The 17,570-nt window shown below is 38.8% G+C and overlaps 1 protein-coding gene across 2 annotated transcripts; it reads left to right on the top strand.

The window, feature by feature from the left end:
- The first annotated feature begins 504 nt into the window (after window positions 1–504).
- LOC149784075 (uncharacterized) lies at window positions 505–8,033 on the top strand. 2 transcript variants are annotated; one of them, XM_089932169.1, is made up of 4 exons: window positions 505–569; window positions 5,627–5,838; window positions 6,404–6,553; window positions 7,211–8,033. In XM_089932169.1, exons 2-4 carry the CDS (start codon window positions 5,634–5,636, stop codon window positions 7,402–7,404), a joined length of 549 nt encoding a protein of 182 aa, XP_089788295.1. In that variant the 5' UTR covers window positions 505–569; window positions 5,627–5,633; the 3' UTR covers window positions 7,405–8,033. The 2 variants fall into 2 exon arrangements, with proteins under 2 accessions (XP_089788295.1, XP_089788294.1); XM_089932168.1 differs by lacking the exon at window positions 505–569 and adding an exon at window positions 658–1,567.
- The last annotated feature ends 9,537 nt before the right edge of the window (window positions 8,034–17,570 follow it).

Raw genomic sequence — 17,570 nt, 5'->3', positions numbered from 1 at the left:
TTTCAACTGGTGTGCGGATAGTACACTCGAACATATTAACCAGCGAATTCCTTTTGCTTAACGTACATGTCATGAGTTAGTGAATGATACGGTCATACGATTTACAGTTTCCACTTACGTGATGATGATATATCATTCGTAATTTATGCTGCCAATAACATAAACTTTACATGTTATTCCTAGGCAAAACCTGGCGTGTAAAAGTATCAACTTATGCTAGAATTGTGTTTACATATTATTTCTAGGCTCACAATCTTTGCAGGTGCACCAGTCAACTCCAAACTGATTGCTGGACAACGTATACATGTCTTTGAGATATCTGGGGGAGCAAAAGCAGATCGATCAAATGCACACACTCGACATATTAAATAAAATTTTCATGAATTGAACTTATGTATATGTTTCGATTTCCGTATATGGTGTTATTTGTATGCATGTTTGTGCTGCTCCATGGATACCTACGACATTTGCATTGATATAAGAACTAAGTGATGAGGAAGTAAACCACTGTAAATCTACATTCCCGAGTGGTGACATATCTTTGATTCAAGTTTGGAGGAATAGGGGAGGTAAGCGGTTCTAGCTCATAAATTTACTTTGGTGGTTGGGTGCAATAGCTAGATTTCGTATAAAGATGTATCGCATAAAGATGTATATCATACAGTAGTATATGTAACTATTTACAACGTTTAAATGATCTCATTATTGGCGGTATTTTCTAACTGTGGTAATGTTTAACTTAATTGTCATTCTGTTCCTAGTTTGCGTGTGTTGTGAAGAACATATAGATACAAGATCAGACTGTATTTTAGAGCTTTCTAAACCATATTTAATTTTGTGTTTGATGAGACTTGTATGCGTGTAAATAAATTATAAAACATGCCAGCTCTAGCTGCATAAATGCACAGCGATTCAGTCGGGACGAATAGTTTTAGAAAAACTTAGTACACTTGCTTGGCAACTGCATGATTAATGTATACCCTTTCATGTGAATTCGCTACTTCAATACTGCAGCTGCTTAGACAATAATAATAATAACCGAATACTTATTATTATTATTATTATTATTGTTTTAGTGTTGTTGCTACTGGCGATATTGTCGTAGTTGTTACATGGATTCATTGATATATTTACCAAATGCATGTATCGTAAACTTTTACAAATATCGAACTCAAATACACAATCAAATATTGGTGCATTGACGACTTTTAATATTTTCCGTTATTCTTATAAATATTTTGATTATAATTTGCAATATATGAATACCATTTTTTACAGCCAAAAATGTTTAGCAATATATGATCTTTTTTTTTCGCATATTAAATATATTTATTCCTTTATGGAATTTATTACAAGCAACATTACTGTAGGTAATTAGATTTAAAGGAATGAAAATAAAATATGTATAATGTACTCACTACAGCCCATCCAAACGTTTTTTGGGCTCATGAACACGGACATGTTTAAAGACATATTGCGTTTCACAAGTCAGACAGCATTACTGTAGAGTGTGAATTGTGGATCTCTTTTTTGCTGAAGTTTGAAAATTCAGATGGATGAAATTCTGGTATGTTCTAGTAAAATCTGACTAACCATAGACTCGCAAGCATTCATCGAGAAAGAAATATATCAAAAGCAAAACTTAAAGGGCTATGCCATTTGATCCATAAGAAGCGTATCAATCATTAAGTAATCATATGCATCAAAAATAGTACGACAAAAGATACCTGTTTTGTTATTATTCTGTCTTTGGATCAATATGTTTCATAGAACTACCGTTAAATAATTACAAGTAACTATTCTTTTCAGTTGAATGTATGTGTAGAAAAGCTGGCTAATTTTAGGGCTAGATATGTAGGAAGAAATTTGGGATTGTAGTTGGATTTGTATATATGATGACATTATACATTGTTACAAATAATAACTTTTAAGTTGTACAATGCTTAAGTTGATTAAAAGTTCAGTTTCTGATTCTGAACAGTGTATTGGAAAAAGTAATAATGGTCATAGTGGTGATGGTACATGTCATTTTGCTTTTCTATGCAACCACATTAAAAAAGCATGTATTTATATGAATAATGATTTGTCATGGTATAGATGTAGATGTGCCTATATTATTTTCTGCAACGTCTCTTAATTCCTTCATTGGTTTTATTTACTACAAATTGTTGATAGCAATACAGATTTCGAGACCGTTTTGGTCCAATATTACAATTAGTCGAGGACAAGGAAAATGTTGTCTGCCGATATATATATATATATATATATATATATATATATATATATATATATATATATATATATATAATCTGGCCGAGTGGTCTAAACTGCTCATCATTGCGGATCACTGCCGTCTCCCCTCTGTCTGCGTGGGCTAGAGTCTCGCTTTCGGCCTATGTGGGTATGTGAGAAAGCTTGCCAGCAGCTTCTCCTGGGTCGTCGGTTCTTTCTGGGGTTTTCCCGGGTTCTTCTTCCACCAGTAATACTGGCCGCCATGTATAGCATATCTTGTGCTGAAAAGTGGCGTTAAAACGCACAGCAAAGAAACAACCTACATATCTATTTATCTATATACACACATCATATACATAAAATACAACTCATATGGTGAATAACGGTCCTTTCATTTGCACTGGAACCAGCAACGGATCACGTGAGTAAGGGACTGATTAAGATAAATGCAATAACTGACAACAAACAGTGCAAAACTAGTTAATAAATAGAATGAGCGCTTTTGACTCTTAATGAGTCTTTTTCAAAGGCAAGTAAAAACATGTACAAGACAAACAAATAAAACACAAAATCAAACAAGCAATGGCGTTAATTTATGAACTTGTGGTCTCACGAGAAACTACTAAAACCCAGAAAACCCAAGGGTAGGTATAATGTATCTTCTACCTTAAATCCACAAGACCCGGCCAGACGTGTAACCTCCGGTAACGGGTATTCAACAGATAATGTTTGGATCAATTTAAGGGAATACATGTCCACAAATTACCGTCATATCTTCTGGACACAGCTGATTACCTAATGAAAAGCGAAGCAATCGAACCATTACATACAGATACATTCCTTGTTTCCTTAGACGTCACATTTGTATACACTAACATACCGCACAACGAATAGATACAGACGTGTAGAGAATCATGAACAACACTGACTGTATACCATCCACCCACACACTTCCTAGTCCACCTCCTGGAGCTTGTCCTACAACTTAATAACTTTGAATTTAATGAAGGCAACTACTTCAAAATCAATCGAACGCAATATGTACAAAATTTTCCCCATTTCTTGCTAATATTTTTATTTGAAAACTGGAGGATCAACTTTTAGCATCGACTGAGCTTACAGTTTGCAAGTGGGTACGCTTTATTGATGATATAAAATGAAGTGGCAGCATGAAACATAATGTCTATAAGATTTCATATCAAAGGCAACAACTTCCATCCTTCAATAAAATTTACGACAGAAAACGGCAACTCAATCCACGTTTTTCTTGACACACACAACCAAACTAGTAAAGAAACAAAGGCAATACACACATCTACTCGAAACCAGCCGACAAACACCTGTATCTCCACACCAACTTTCATCCAAACCACTGCGTTAGGAACATCCCATATAGCCAGGCACTGAGGATACACAGAATTTGTTCCGACAATGAAACATTCAAAAAACGTTCTGATGACCTATCAAAATATTTAATTTACCGAGCTACGACAAAGACCTGATTGCTGAGACGACTCAACGGGCTAAACAAAGAAACCGTGATGACATGATACAATATGGAAAGAAGGAAATGGCTAATAGAATACCTTTTATCCTGACCAACCACCCATAAAACCCCAAAGTAGATAAATTCATCGAGAAACACTGCCCCATCGTGGAATCGTCGACCGTAGTAAATTTAATCCTCCCGAACAAACATGTAAAAACCTGAGACCACAAAAAAGTCAGGGACATCATAGTCCGTAGTCGGGGCAATCTAAGGCCATCCATAATAAAGACCACCATATTCAATCTGGCCCCTGTGGCGATAACAGGAGTCTAAACCTGAAAACATATGATATAGTGCAGGACATTTTCGAGCACAGTGACTAGAAGAAAACTAAATATACATGGTCAAAACAGCACGTGCAAAACAGAGAATGTAATATATCTCATCACATGTAAATTTGTAGCATTCAGTATGGTGGATAAATTGTAAAGCTACTCAAAAGGATAAACATTCATAGATCTTTTTGGATGACATACACAAAAAGCTGTACAGAAGCCCGGTCGCAGAACATTTCTCCTCCTCTGTCATAACACTTATTGAAACTGATCACAACTCCAACTGGAGTTCCGACGTCAGGAAAAAAGAAATCTTACTGGATACGCCGCCTTAGAAAATTTAAACTAAGCCGTTTAAACCAAGAAGACTAGAAAAAGACAGGTATGCACAAATGCAAGTATCTGTTGCAGCCGACACGTTTTCTTTTAAATAATTCTCTGAATTCGCCTAATAAACTATAATTACTACGATAACAAAGATATATCTGGGAAATAATTTTGCGCTTGCATACATTTACATAAAATAACACATGGTTGTATGGCTCATCGATTTTTAAGTCAAAAGAGTGGTTTTTAGCGTCTGCAACGGGTTGAAATAGGCTAGTTGAAACATAGTGGATTTCAAGGTTTAATTCATGTAGAAACACCCATGTAAATATTTGCAAACACAACGGTTTATCTCTTCTTTTCTTGTTTTGTCTTCTCTATGCTTTGTACTTGCCTTTGAAGAATACTCAGAAAGAGTCGAAAGCGCTCAGGCTAGTAAGATATTAGTTTTGCACTGTTCGTTGGCAGTATTTTGCATCTCTCTCTCTCTCTCTCTCTCTCTCTCTCTCTCTCTCTATATATATATATATATATATATGTATATATATATATATATATATATATATATATATATATATATATATATATATATATATATATATATATATATATATATATAGACCGATCGTATGACAGTATACTATTAGGATATCAGTTCATTTAATTTTGTGCCGCACAGTTTTCATCTAGAGTACGGATGTGAATATATATTTGTAATAAAGGTCTTGTGGAAAGAGTAAAACAATTATTGTCAATTTTTACGTCAGCGAATACTTGTGAAAATATCACACGAACTCGATTACCTTAATTGCGTGTGTAATAAAGACCATGCATATGGATGGTTCTCGTGCGCGTACTTTGAGACTAAGAAGGCATGATATTTATAACAGTACTAATGTTAACAATTTAATTAATTTTAGCGGAACATTTTAAAAAGCAGTTCATCCACGATATAATTTTTTTTATAAGTGCAGGTGATCACTAAGTTGTTAAATTGACAATTAAAGATGAACAACGATCACAAATGCTGTTTACAGAGAACTGTAATGGTTTAAGTCACAATTCTCATTTAAAATATATGTTCCGTCACTAAATTATGCGCGCGTAAAAGAAATGAGTGACACGGAGGCGATGATGTATTAAAAATAGTTACACCTCAACTTTAGTTTTCGTCAGACATAGTATTGCAAAACTTCAACTGCTGTACAAGCATAGTAAGTCCTTGAACTCTCTTATATCGCAGGTACATCATGCGGACGCTTGACATTGCTGCTGTTGGCTGCACATGTGCATCGTTGGTATTAAGCATAATATCAATTGCCTTGCCATATTGGTATTACTATGAGAAAAGTGATCAATTTAGTTCAGAGAAGTCCAACGTCGGGTTATGGACAATTTGTGACGATACCACATTTCTCGGGAAGAGGGAGACCAAATGTTCTGGATTGGATAATCGTGAGAACTATAAGAAATGCTGACATGATTTATCCATACTTGCATCTCTAGCTATACTAAATCATTATGTTAGCATCATTTTTGCAATATGTTATATGAAAGATAGCATAAATATGCATTTCAATATTCTACTTGTAAAGTAAATTTAATATAGTGAGAATGATAGATACAAATTGACTCCGGCAGCTCCCTCGCTCTAATAGATAATATCGGTACGACAAAAACCTTTATATTTTATGTAGATATCGATGCCTCAGCATTAGCTCGCCAATACTATTGGGTCTGTTTCAAATGAGGTTCAGTTCGAATATGTAAAAACAATGAAATAATGGAATCGCGAAAACCATATTTAGAGGAAATACTAGCCTGAATATAGCTTTAGACGTTTCTCCAACTATCGTCTGTTGGGCAATAAGAAAATGTGTCAGTAATAATTAATGATAAAGTGGACCGGCGTCGTCATCGAGAATGAATATATATATATATATATATATATATATATATATATATATATATATATATATATATATATATATATCTCGATCTATGTATCTTCTTTTCTCAGCTGCTTATTTTCTGAAAGTTACCAGAGGGTTCGAAATAATTGGACTTCTGTTTGTGGCGTGTGCAGGGATACTCGGAGGCATAACGTTAGCCGTTAACGAGAATGAAGGACCTCCAAGACGTCATGCAGGAGGAATAGCCGTGGTGGCCGGTAAACGGATAAGTTTAAAAACTGCAATCGTAACACATCCATGTTGACTCCTTCTTAATTTACCATTTTGTATGTTAGGTCTATTTTGCATCTTTTAAAATCTACTGGTTCTGCCATTCGTTAGCACACACACACACACACACACACACACACACACACACACACACACATATATATATATATATTTTTTTTTTTATACGAATGTATATAATGTGCATGTATTATATGTATATACAATAATTGTTTGATATATCTATTTCATCATTTTCTACAGATATGTGTGTCAAACCTTTATTTTGCAACACTATACTTGTCGCTTAAATAGCAAATCATTATAATCAGATATATCAATGACATATTTTAGCCATACATAATTCTTGAAACGTTAGTCATGTGCGTTGTTTCACCAAGAAGGATTGTCATATATATATATATATATATATATATATATATATATATATATATATATATATATATATATATATATATATATATATATATATAACAACTGACAAATAAAATGACTAGTCAATCGAGAGGCTATATGCAAATTTGTATGCAGTTACTCCATTAGAATGAATTAAATCGGAGTATTAGAAAGCTAAAAATCGGATAATTATAATATTTTTTTGAAACTATTTTTACTTCATTTTTCAGGACTATTCATGATCAGCGGAGCCATCATTTATGTAGCAAAGACGATTGATGTCTTACAAACATTAGGGTATACTTTACACGCTGGCTTTGCCCTTGCTATTGTGTCAGGTGTGATTTCAATTGTCGCCGGTGTCGTTTTCCTTTGTTTCACTTCTAATGTTGCCCAGGTCCGTCCCAACGTTCAACGTTATTGAACGTCTATACAATCTGAATTTTCTTCCAAGACCTTCATGACAAATATATAACCAATTTCTTTATATAAATGGCATTTTAGCTGCAAAAATGGCAAGGTTAAAGTAATTTGACTTGAACATTTGTAGTCTGATAAAGATGATTTGACCGATTGTGAAACCTAGGACCATATTGTGTGTCATTCACCATATCGTATGACAAATGTTCCATTTATATTACACGGATAATGCATGTATACACAATTCACTACATACTGCATTTAGTTAAACTGATAAGATATATTGGTTTAATTGATGTCTGACGCAAAGGCAAGATAGCGTCTTTCTACGACTTTCACACGACGGCAATAATACAAGTATACACGAACACACATGGCACGATGCCTTCATGGTTTTACCAATTTTGGTGATACATTTTTATTTAAAACTAATCATATGATTGTATTCATTGACAGTTTTGCCTTAAGTGTCTGGAATTAGTCTGATAAAATTAGGCTCAATGAATAGTGCAAAAATATAAATTATTGGGGCATGTATTTTATCAGTACAATCTAGTAATCTGCATCCATTAAGTTATATTTCTTTAGTTTCAACATATTGTCAAATTATATTTATTAAAAAATATTACTTTTGTTCTTTGATTTCATGTTATATTTTCATTTTGTGCTGCATGCCCACTATCTCATAATTTATACACTTTAAACTACATTGTGTGAAGGAATGCTTTATTCAGCTTTTCAAATTATGCAGAATTATATGCACGGATACCACGACCAAATTTTCATAATATTGTTCTTATTGTGGAAGGATATCATTATTGCAGCTTGTCTGTTTTGATAATATGCTGTTCATATCTTTATGTAAAATATGACGTGAGTAGTAAATGGGGCCACATTAGGGACAATGGGACTTAGCATTAAAAAAAACCCTGGGCCACTTTAGGGACAATGGAAATTTAACATGGAGGAAAACGCTGGGCCACTTTAGGGACAATGGGAATTTAACATAGAGTTTGGGTCTGTCTAGGGACAAGGGAAATTAACATGGGAATAGAGTTTGGGTTTGTCTAGGGACAAGGGGAATTGAATATGGGATTTTTTTTAATTTTTTTTTTAAAAAAAGTTTTTTTTAAATTTAAATTTAAATTTAAATTTAAAAAGGGTAGGCAATGGAAAGGCTATCTCTTTTCGAGAAATATGGCTGGCCCTGAAAAGGGCCTTTGGGTTTTCTTCTTCTGCTTCTAATTTCTTCTTTTTCTCCACCAATTTCTTATTTTATCTCCTACACTCTTTCTCTTCTTCTCTTTCTTTTTTTTCTCCTGCTCTTCTTTCTTCTTCTCTTCCTCCTCTTCTTTCTTCCTCTTCTCATTTTCTTCTTCTTTTTCAATTTTTTCGTTCCATTTGCTTATTCTTATTCTTTCCTCTTCATCCTCCTTCTCCTCCTTTATCTCTTTCATGACACCACTAATCTTGTCCTTTACCTTTTTTAAGTTATCAATTTCCATCTTTACACGATGGGGACTATAGGAATAATGGTCTTCAACGAGTCTTATTAACATCTGTTCCATCATTCCTAAGTTGTCTAAAACGTCTTGCAGTGTTTGTATTTTGTCCATTTGGTTAGAAGCCATCTTCTTTGTAGAATGGTTTGAACGACGAATACTGTGGGTTCTTATAGTGAAAGCGCGGACGTGAAGGAAAACATCCCCCTACTTTTCTCATTTCATATAATAAAACCCAAACTATACTCTCCACATACGCTAAGAAACAATAAACAAAATCCATAATCTACTATCCACACAATCGTACGTGAGCGGTTACAAAACCCAAGCTATACTCTCCACATACGCTAAGAAACAATAAACAAAATCCATAATCTACTATCCACACAATCGTACGTGAGCGGTTACAAAACCCAAACTATACTCTCCACATACGCTAAGAAACAATGAACAAAATCCATAATCTACTATCCACACAATCGTACGTGAGCGGTTACAAAACCCTAACTATACTCTTCACATACGCTAAGAAACAATAAAGAAACCCATAATCTACTATTCACACAAACATACCTTAGCTCTTACAAGCACCAACACACAAACACATACCCTCACACTATCTTAGAAAAGAGTTAGTGTTTATATTCACACTACTCTACCTACACATTGGCAAATTGATGGTTATTTCTTTTCTAGAGTATTGGGTAGCCCTGAAAAGGGCTGTTTTTTTGGAACTTCATGGACACCTGGTTAATGGTGGCACCTTCCAGGCCTGGCGCCGCATACACATCTTATCCCCCAGTTACTTTTTACCTTTTGGGGGGAGAGAGCAGAGGCAGGATATGTGGCTTCAGAATCCCAATTTTCGGTTTCTGGGATTCTGAAATTTCTTCTTCTTCTTCTCTCCTTTTCCTACTCCTCCTCCTCCTCTTCTTTGTATCTTCTCTCCTCCTTTTTGTATCTTCTTTCCTCTTCTTCTTTATATCTTCTCTCCTCCTCTTCTTTGTTTCTTCTTTCCTCCTCCTCTCTTATCCTTCCCTCCTCCACAATGGCTTCCGCGGCCAGTTCATTTAATATGCGCCTGGCATATTCCAGATGCACATGAAGTTCCAACAGTTTCTCCAGTCTCGTGTTCATTTTTGGTGTTGATCAATCAACAAGGGTAGTTGGACTGCCGAACGAGTTTCAATTTATAGTGAAAGCGCGGACGTGAAGGAAAACATCCCCTAAAAACATAAAATTGATCTTACCTACATCACGACCAAAAAACAACAACGCGCGGACCTAAAATAAACACTCACTCACTTTTTATGCTACCCATCACTATTTTAAATTTTTTTATAAATCACTTCAATAGACTATCCACATACGCAACGCAATCCAATCTAACCCCAAATTTACACCTCAAACACCAAAAAAAGACATCATTTTAATTTACTATCCATACCAACTTACTTAACCACTTACAAACACAAACACACAAACACATACCCTCACATTTTTTTAAAAAAGAGTTAGTGTTTATTTTCACACTACTCTACCTACACACAGTAGCAAATGGATTGTTATTTCTTTTCTATAGTATTGAGTAGCCCTGAAAAGGGCTGTTTTTTGTTTGCTATGGCATTCTTTTTTAGTTTCTAAGAATGCGATGTCCTCTGAGGATAGACTTTCTGGCGATAGGTCTGCTTCTTCGAAAAGAGAAGAAGAACTCTTTGGTGTCGATACGACAATCGACAAAGCCTCTGTCAGCTTCAGGTTGCTGCTGATGTTGTTGTTGTTGCTGCTGTTGCTGCTGTCTCTGAAGTCTGTGCTTCTCTGTCCATTCTTCTTTTTCCCTGTTCATTTCTTCTCTGAAGAGCTCTTCTATCAGGTCTTCAGTGATTTTTAACATTCTCACATTCTCTATTTCTTCTGGCTTCGGTATCAGACTGTGTCTGACCCTATGCAAATTCACGTAGGCTTCGTTGAGCTTAGCTAGTTTGGAGCACATCTTCGTAGGAGGATGAGTCGACAATGGATGGTTAGACTGGAAACAACCCCGGTTCTTAAAGTCAAAGCGCGGACGTGAAGAAAAACATCCCCCACACGGTTTTTGAGTCGCAACGTTTAGTGAGTGTCATGAGAGGGATAGTAAGAAATGAAAGAGCATCAATCCAACATTCTTATAGCTAAACAAAAGACAAAGGCATTTTTTTCAAAACACAACATTTTTTATTCAAAAATCACTTAACACTAAACAACAACTCTAACATTTTTAACAATAATCCAACAATATAACATCAAACAATTTTTTCAAAACACAACATTTTTTATTCAAAAATCACTTAACACTAAACAACAACTTTAACATTTTTAACAATAATCCAACAATATAACATCAAACAATTTTTTTCAAAACACAACATTTTTTTATTCAAAAATCACTTAACACTAAACAACAAGAACTCCAACATTTTTTAACAATAATCCAACACTAAAAGTTTCTCCACTAGGTAAAGAGGGATAACAGTCTTCCATGGTTTCTAGTAATCTAGGATGACTTCTCTCAAACTGTTGATTTCTATGGTATTATCGAATTCTGCATACAGGATGACGTTCACCGTTTCATCAGGGTCTCGGTCTTTAAACTGAATTTCCACACGAATCTGGCCGGATTTTATAGGGTGGAAATGTCCCTCGTCGCTGCCTTGGTCTGGATTGAAATCGAAAGCCCACAAAGCGTAGCCTCCTGCATAATCCTCGTACGTAATACCGTGACTGGTATTGGTTCCTAACTGTCCGGTGGCTTCGTACAGGGACAAGTACGATCTCAAGTAATTCTTCTTGGTAAAGTCAGGTTCGAAAGGTCGGGTACACAAGGTCTTGCCATCGCGACTGACTTCGATTTTGGACACGCCAAAGTGTTGAAAGTAGAAAGGATTTTTTTCGGCAGCTCCGTTGAAGGCTGTATTCTCGACGATACCAACGATCAAACGTTTGGGTAACTGTCCTTGGAACAGATGATCTTCGATCACGGATCGCTGTCCCTTGGGAATGGTGAAGGTTTTCACTTCCACGCGTCGTATGGGATACTTGGCAGTCGTTCTGCTCAACGTCTGACTGATGTCGTTTCCCACTTTAGGTAACACTTCCACACGGCGTACGTAGAGTCTGGCTTCTAGGATTTTGGTTTTGTAACCGTCACTATCAGCCATCAAATGGAAAGCGGCACTGCTACGATTCAGTCTCAGGCGGACATCCACCCCGTTCAGCAAATACTTTTCTTGCAACCACATGTCCAAATGCAAACGATCCATCAGTTCTAAACTTGTGTCGGCTCCCGTGATTCTCCTTCTTCGTTCTACAAATCCATCATTGTTGTCTTTCTTTTCATCAGTTTCCAATATTTCAAACTTGGTAGGTTCGTCAGCTTCCCATACCACACAGGCATTGAGATGAGTGTTCTTGGCATCTATTCCGTACGTCAAGAGATTTTCCAGGTAGGCACGATAAGGGTAAGTATCCATGCTGCTACTGACCAGTTTGTTATTCAAGTACAAGTCCACTCCACTGAACAAGGAATGCATGAAATTGTTGACGGGAGCTACTGCTTCATCGTCTATAGTACCTCCAGTCTTATCTAGAATTTTGACTTTCACGTACAAGTAACGGCTATTCAGATCGATGTAATCTTCGGGCTGTCCTTTGATTTCAAACTCGATGGGAGCGGAATCGGTCAGTGAGGAGACGGGGTGAAATTCCACCCACTGGGATTCTTGCATCGTAATCATCGTTGGGGGCATGGCAAACAGATCCAGTTCCGTCTTGGAACAAGCGCAAGATTCTCGGTGCATCATTTTTTTTGGTCTCTTTTCTCAATAATTGAAAACGTCTAAGTCTCGAACGGTTCTTCTTTTCTTGGCCTTTCTCGCTTGAAGTCTGGTGAAAGGGTGTTTTCTTCGTCGTCTCTTTCTGCCTTGTCCTTGCTGAATGCCTGACTCGGTAGCGTGCAGGGCATTTATAGGTGTTTCTCGTTGGCCTAAAATGTCTTTGCCCGTTTGCAGCAAGACATTTTTGCCTGCCCTCATGAAGGCTTCTTTAGGGTTTTGTTTGTCGATGATGACATTTTGGAGAAATTCTTTGCCTTGCGTCAGTGCCGCATCTTTCAAGGCGTGCAATCCGCGTGTCACCATCGGTTTCAACACCGGGGCCACCGAACGAAAGGCCGATTTTAACATATCTCCTAAGCCGTGTCCTCGCTGTCGAGCAACCCCTCGGTACACTGGATACATGACTTACGAATCGTGAGAGAACCGTTTTCGAAAATGGAGTTTCACCGTGACTTTTCCTTTGGTGAATGGAATATTTTGTCCCAGATCTCCTTTTATAGCAATGTTGACCGTGTCCAAATACGACTTGCTGACAGGCAAATAGTGAGGATGGACAAATTCGCGGTGGACGTGGTAAGTGTTTCCACCTTCCTCGTCAGTGGCCGTGGCAGAATCCACTTTGAAAGGAATGACACGCAGTAACGGTACGGAGGTGTGTCCCACCACGTTGTACTCCACCTCATCGGAATACACGAACATCAAATTCAGTCCTTGGTTCAGTTCTACCGGGGCACGAAATAACTTGCTAAAAGACTCGTTGTCGTAAACGATGGGTAATTCGTTTTTCTTGAGCATGGCCTTTCTCATGTCCATGTCTCCGCCCAACATGTCAAACAATTCAGGACAAAATAAAATGGACATGATTTTACTTCGTTCAAATTTCATCAAGAAGCGACGAGCTGCTTTGTGGTACTCCATGGTGACACTTTTGTTGACATGCTCCAAAGCTTTCAGAAACACGACATTAAACCTGGAGGCTATGGTGCTGACCAAATGATGACCACTAAAATAATAGCCTGGGGGAATGAACAAGTGATAGGTGGTGTACTTTTGATTTTGTGTACGGGTTTTCTTGTCATATTTGGCATTGCTATCCATCCACTGTTGCATTTGCTCGTCATGAACTTCCACATCAAAAAAAATTTGATTGGGAAGGACATTGGGGACTTGGGTCGGGTGAATCATTTCTACTAAAGCCACTTCCCAATGGGCTTCGTGATCTAAGGGGATGGCCTGAGGTAATTTGGCCGTGTAACAGCACAACGTGTTCTTGGGAAACACCTCCATGGAACTGTCACTGGGTAAAGTTAAGTAAAATTGGCTTTGGTGACTCATAATTCCAGAGTTCTGTGGCTGTCCGAGGGGTTAGTGGACGTCAGAGGCGTGTCTCCGTCTAAAATGGGGTTCTGGTTGTGGTTGAAGTGGTGACTGGCACTGGCACTGGACACAAGGTTCCCGGGGTTCCCTTTCGAGGTGAATTTCAGGGAGGGATTAGGAAGCAGGTAACCGATGCAACTGCTCAATAAAATGGTCCACAATTGTTTGTCTCCTTGTTGCAAACTCAAATTGGCGATGGCTGCCCCGATGACACAATACACCACGAAGATTTGGCAGAAAAAGACGATTTGCGTTTTAGGCACACGTTCTACACACCACACCCACAAGGGTTGTTTTTGTAAATCTTGCACAGAAGAACTAGGTGAAGGAGGAGTGGTCGACGTAGCTGCGTCTGTGTGAAAAGGCATGATGGTCACTTGTTTTTATAGTCGATGACTTGCGAAGCGTCGATCCAAGAATCAAAACTGGGTGGATATCCTTTCCAACGTACTTTGACTTCTTTGACACGTCGTTTGCCCACTTTACGGGTTCTGCGTTCGAGAATGCTTTCGATGTCGTACACGTCGTCTTCTTTTTTCGTCACACGTTGTAACTCGGGCAAATAAAACGTTCCTTTGAGCACTTCTCCGTTCATGTCTTCCAATTTATAGACGGCAGGATGACGGCCATGCACTCGTCCAGTGACGCGAAACAATTCGGTCGTCCAGTTAGGTAAGTAACCTTTGTCCAAAGTGCGTTTGGTTTTGCCAATGCGCACCCAATCTCCTACGGCCAACATTCCACCTTTCTTGGGGACAGCCCTCGTCGGGGACGTACCAAACAGGCGCTCAAACACCAACACTTCGTTGTCGGGAGTCACGTCTTGCGGGGCACGTCCGATGCTTCGATGGTAAGATTGGTTGTACGCTTGCACCAGGTGCGGTAAGATGTCGATGTACTTCAGAGTGTGGTGATGCGTAAAATATTTCCACATGCGTTCTTTCAAAGTGCGTTGAAAACGTTCCACGATGCTGGCTTTGGTTTCGGGATTCTCGGTGGCAAAAAAATGAATGTCACGTTTCTTTAATTCTTTTTGGAAAGCTTGGTTCAGAAAGTCGGTGCCTTTGTCCGTTTGCCATCGAAGAGGGTGACGACCGCTTTGTTTCAACACTCGTTGCAGGGCTCGCACTAACTCGCTGCTCGATTTGGAAGTCAAGGGCACGACCCAGGCAAATTTGGAAAAGACGTCGATGACACAAAACAAATATTTGTAGCCACGATTGTAGCTGGCCAAATGAGAGACATCGGCTAAATCGGCTTGCCATTGATGATCGATGCCTTCCACTCGGGTGCGACTTCTGGCAAACTTGCGTCGAATGGGTTTGTGTAAAGTGTAGGTAGCTTGTTCTTGTAACCATCGTTGCACTTGAGGTAAACGGAGACTTTTCAGTCGCGTTTTGGCAGCACGATACAATTTTTGAACTCCTGCGTAACCTGCAGGATGGGAGGGATCGTAGTAAATGCTGGCTAAGACTTTTTCCATTTTTTTGTGTTGGTTGGTGTGTTAATAAGGCACCCACTATTGGAGGATGCTACTCTTTTTCTCTTGGGGTATTTTCTTGGATTGCAATGCTTTGCGTGTGCGACCGGCAATAGGTGTTGAAGAGGAGGAGGATGTCTGAGCGGGGGATATCGGTTCTTGTTTCACTTGTGTCTTCACTTCTGTCTTCACTTTCTTTTTCTCTTGTGAGGAAGAAGGGGTGGCCATCATCTTTTTAATCCATCCAATTCTGGAGGTAGGTGGTGTTGTTAACTTGCGTACTTTTTCTGGTGGAGTTTGAAACCCTTCTTCTTCTTCTTCTTTTCCTTTTTCTGTCTTGGTCACTGGTACTGGTACTGGTACTGGTGATGGTGCTGGACTTTTCATCAAGGTCTCAAAATCTTTCAGAGTGGGTAGAGCTGTTTCGTCTAAAGCTTTCTGGTGAAAGAGTTGCAGTCGTTGCAAGAGTTGACCGTACTTTTGCGATTTTTCTGTTTCGGACAAATCTTGGCGATCCATCAAGGACTGCAATTCGTGTTGTAACTGGGACATCTCGCTCAAATTGGGATTGGGAGGTAAATACGGGGTGTGTTGTTCTTGCCACCGATGGTATTCCATCCATCGTTTGTAAGGCACTAAAGCTAGTTTTCGTCCTTCCATGGGGTTGTCAGGGGTCGATTCTGAGATCTTGGAACTTCCGAGGCCTTTTTATCTTACTCCCACCAGTCCTCCCAACATGGTTCCCAAGACTCCTTTCAGTATGGGGCCTAACAAGAGAGGTAAAATACCTCCACGTTGCACTAACATCTTCTTTTTTTGACGATTGGGAATTTTCTTTTGAACCATTTGGCGAAGAACGTGACGATGTTTGCCTAAGCATTGTTTCTGGTGTTTGGACAAAGGGATCGTGCCTTTCAAAACGTTCAAACAACATTCGCACACGCTATCGATGACCTCTTTGGAGGCTGTTTGAATGAGTTTTTTTCGTAGGGGTGGAGAAGCTTTGGACAGGACAGATAACATGTCCCCATGTTTGGCTAAACGTGGTGGCGGTCCTTTCCTTTTCTTTCCTTGGGGTTTTCTGGAGGGTGACATCTTTGAATATTCAGGAGCACCAAAAAAACACCGATACCCTACTCGGTCACAGGCCTTTTTTATACTGGAACGCGTCGCCACTGATTGTCTTGACGTCGTATCAGTTTGAGGACAGGCATGACACGTCGTGCAGGGGTACGCAACGGACTAAATCGAGCCAGTTCTTGCTTGGACAAATCCAGTAAACTTTGTAACATGCCCGATCTTTCATGGACTTCGATTTTGGGAGAAGGTACTTTGTGAGCAGCAGCCACTGCCACTAAATTGGAGGGTCCTGCCACTGGGGAAGTTCTTTTGGGGGTCATCAACGGAGAAGTTCTTGGTGTAATCAATGTCTCCAAGTACTCTTCAGTTCCTGGTGTCATCAACGGAGAAGTGGATAAACGTGAGGATGCCGGAGACGCAGTCACTGCCGTGGCAGATCGTGGTTTGCGAGTGTAAGGTTGCGTCCTGGCCGAAGTGCCTCTCTTGCGACTAGTTTTCTGTGGACTTTTCTTTTTCTGGGGACTTTTTCTCTGTTTCTTTTTCTGGGGGCTTCTGTTCTTTTTCCGGGGTGGGGGTGGTGTCTGGTCAGAGGAGGGTCCTGCCACTGGAGAAGTTCTCCTTGGGGACCTGGTCTTTTTCTTCTTGGGGCTTCGTTGGACTTTTGTCTTGGGTATAACTTTGGGGGCATTAGGATCCCATCTTAAGAGTGAGCGAATGATGACCCCTCCTAGAGTACCGCTCCCTCCAGGTTTCAAAATGATTTGTTTTTTGGTTTGAGTGTCGATGCGGGGATCGGCCAGTTGGACCAAAGCGACTTTGTTTCGATCAAAAAAGCGTTTGGTTTGATGAGGAATCTGAA

The sequence above is a fragment of the Sinohyriopsis cumingii genome, chromosome 14 (genome assembly GCF_028554795.1).
Source record: "Sinohyriopsis cumingii isolate HCF-2022 chromosome 14, ASM2855479v2, whole genome shotgun sequence".
Lineage (NCBI taxonomy): Eukaryota > Metazoa > Mollusca > Bivalvia > Unionida > Unionidae > Sinohyriopsis > Sinohyriopsis cumingii.
This window is presented reverse-complemented; position numbering and strand designations above follow the sequence as displayed.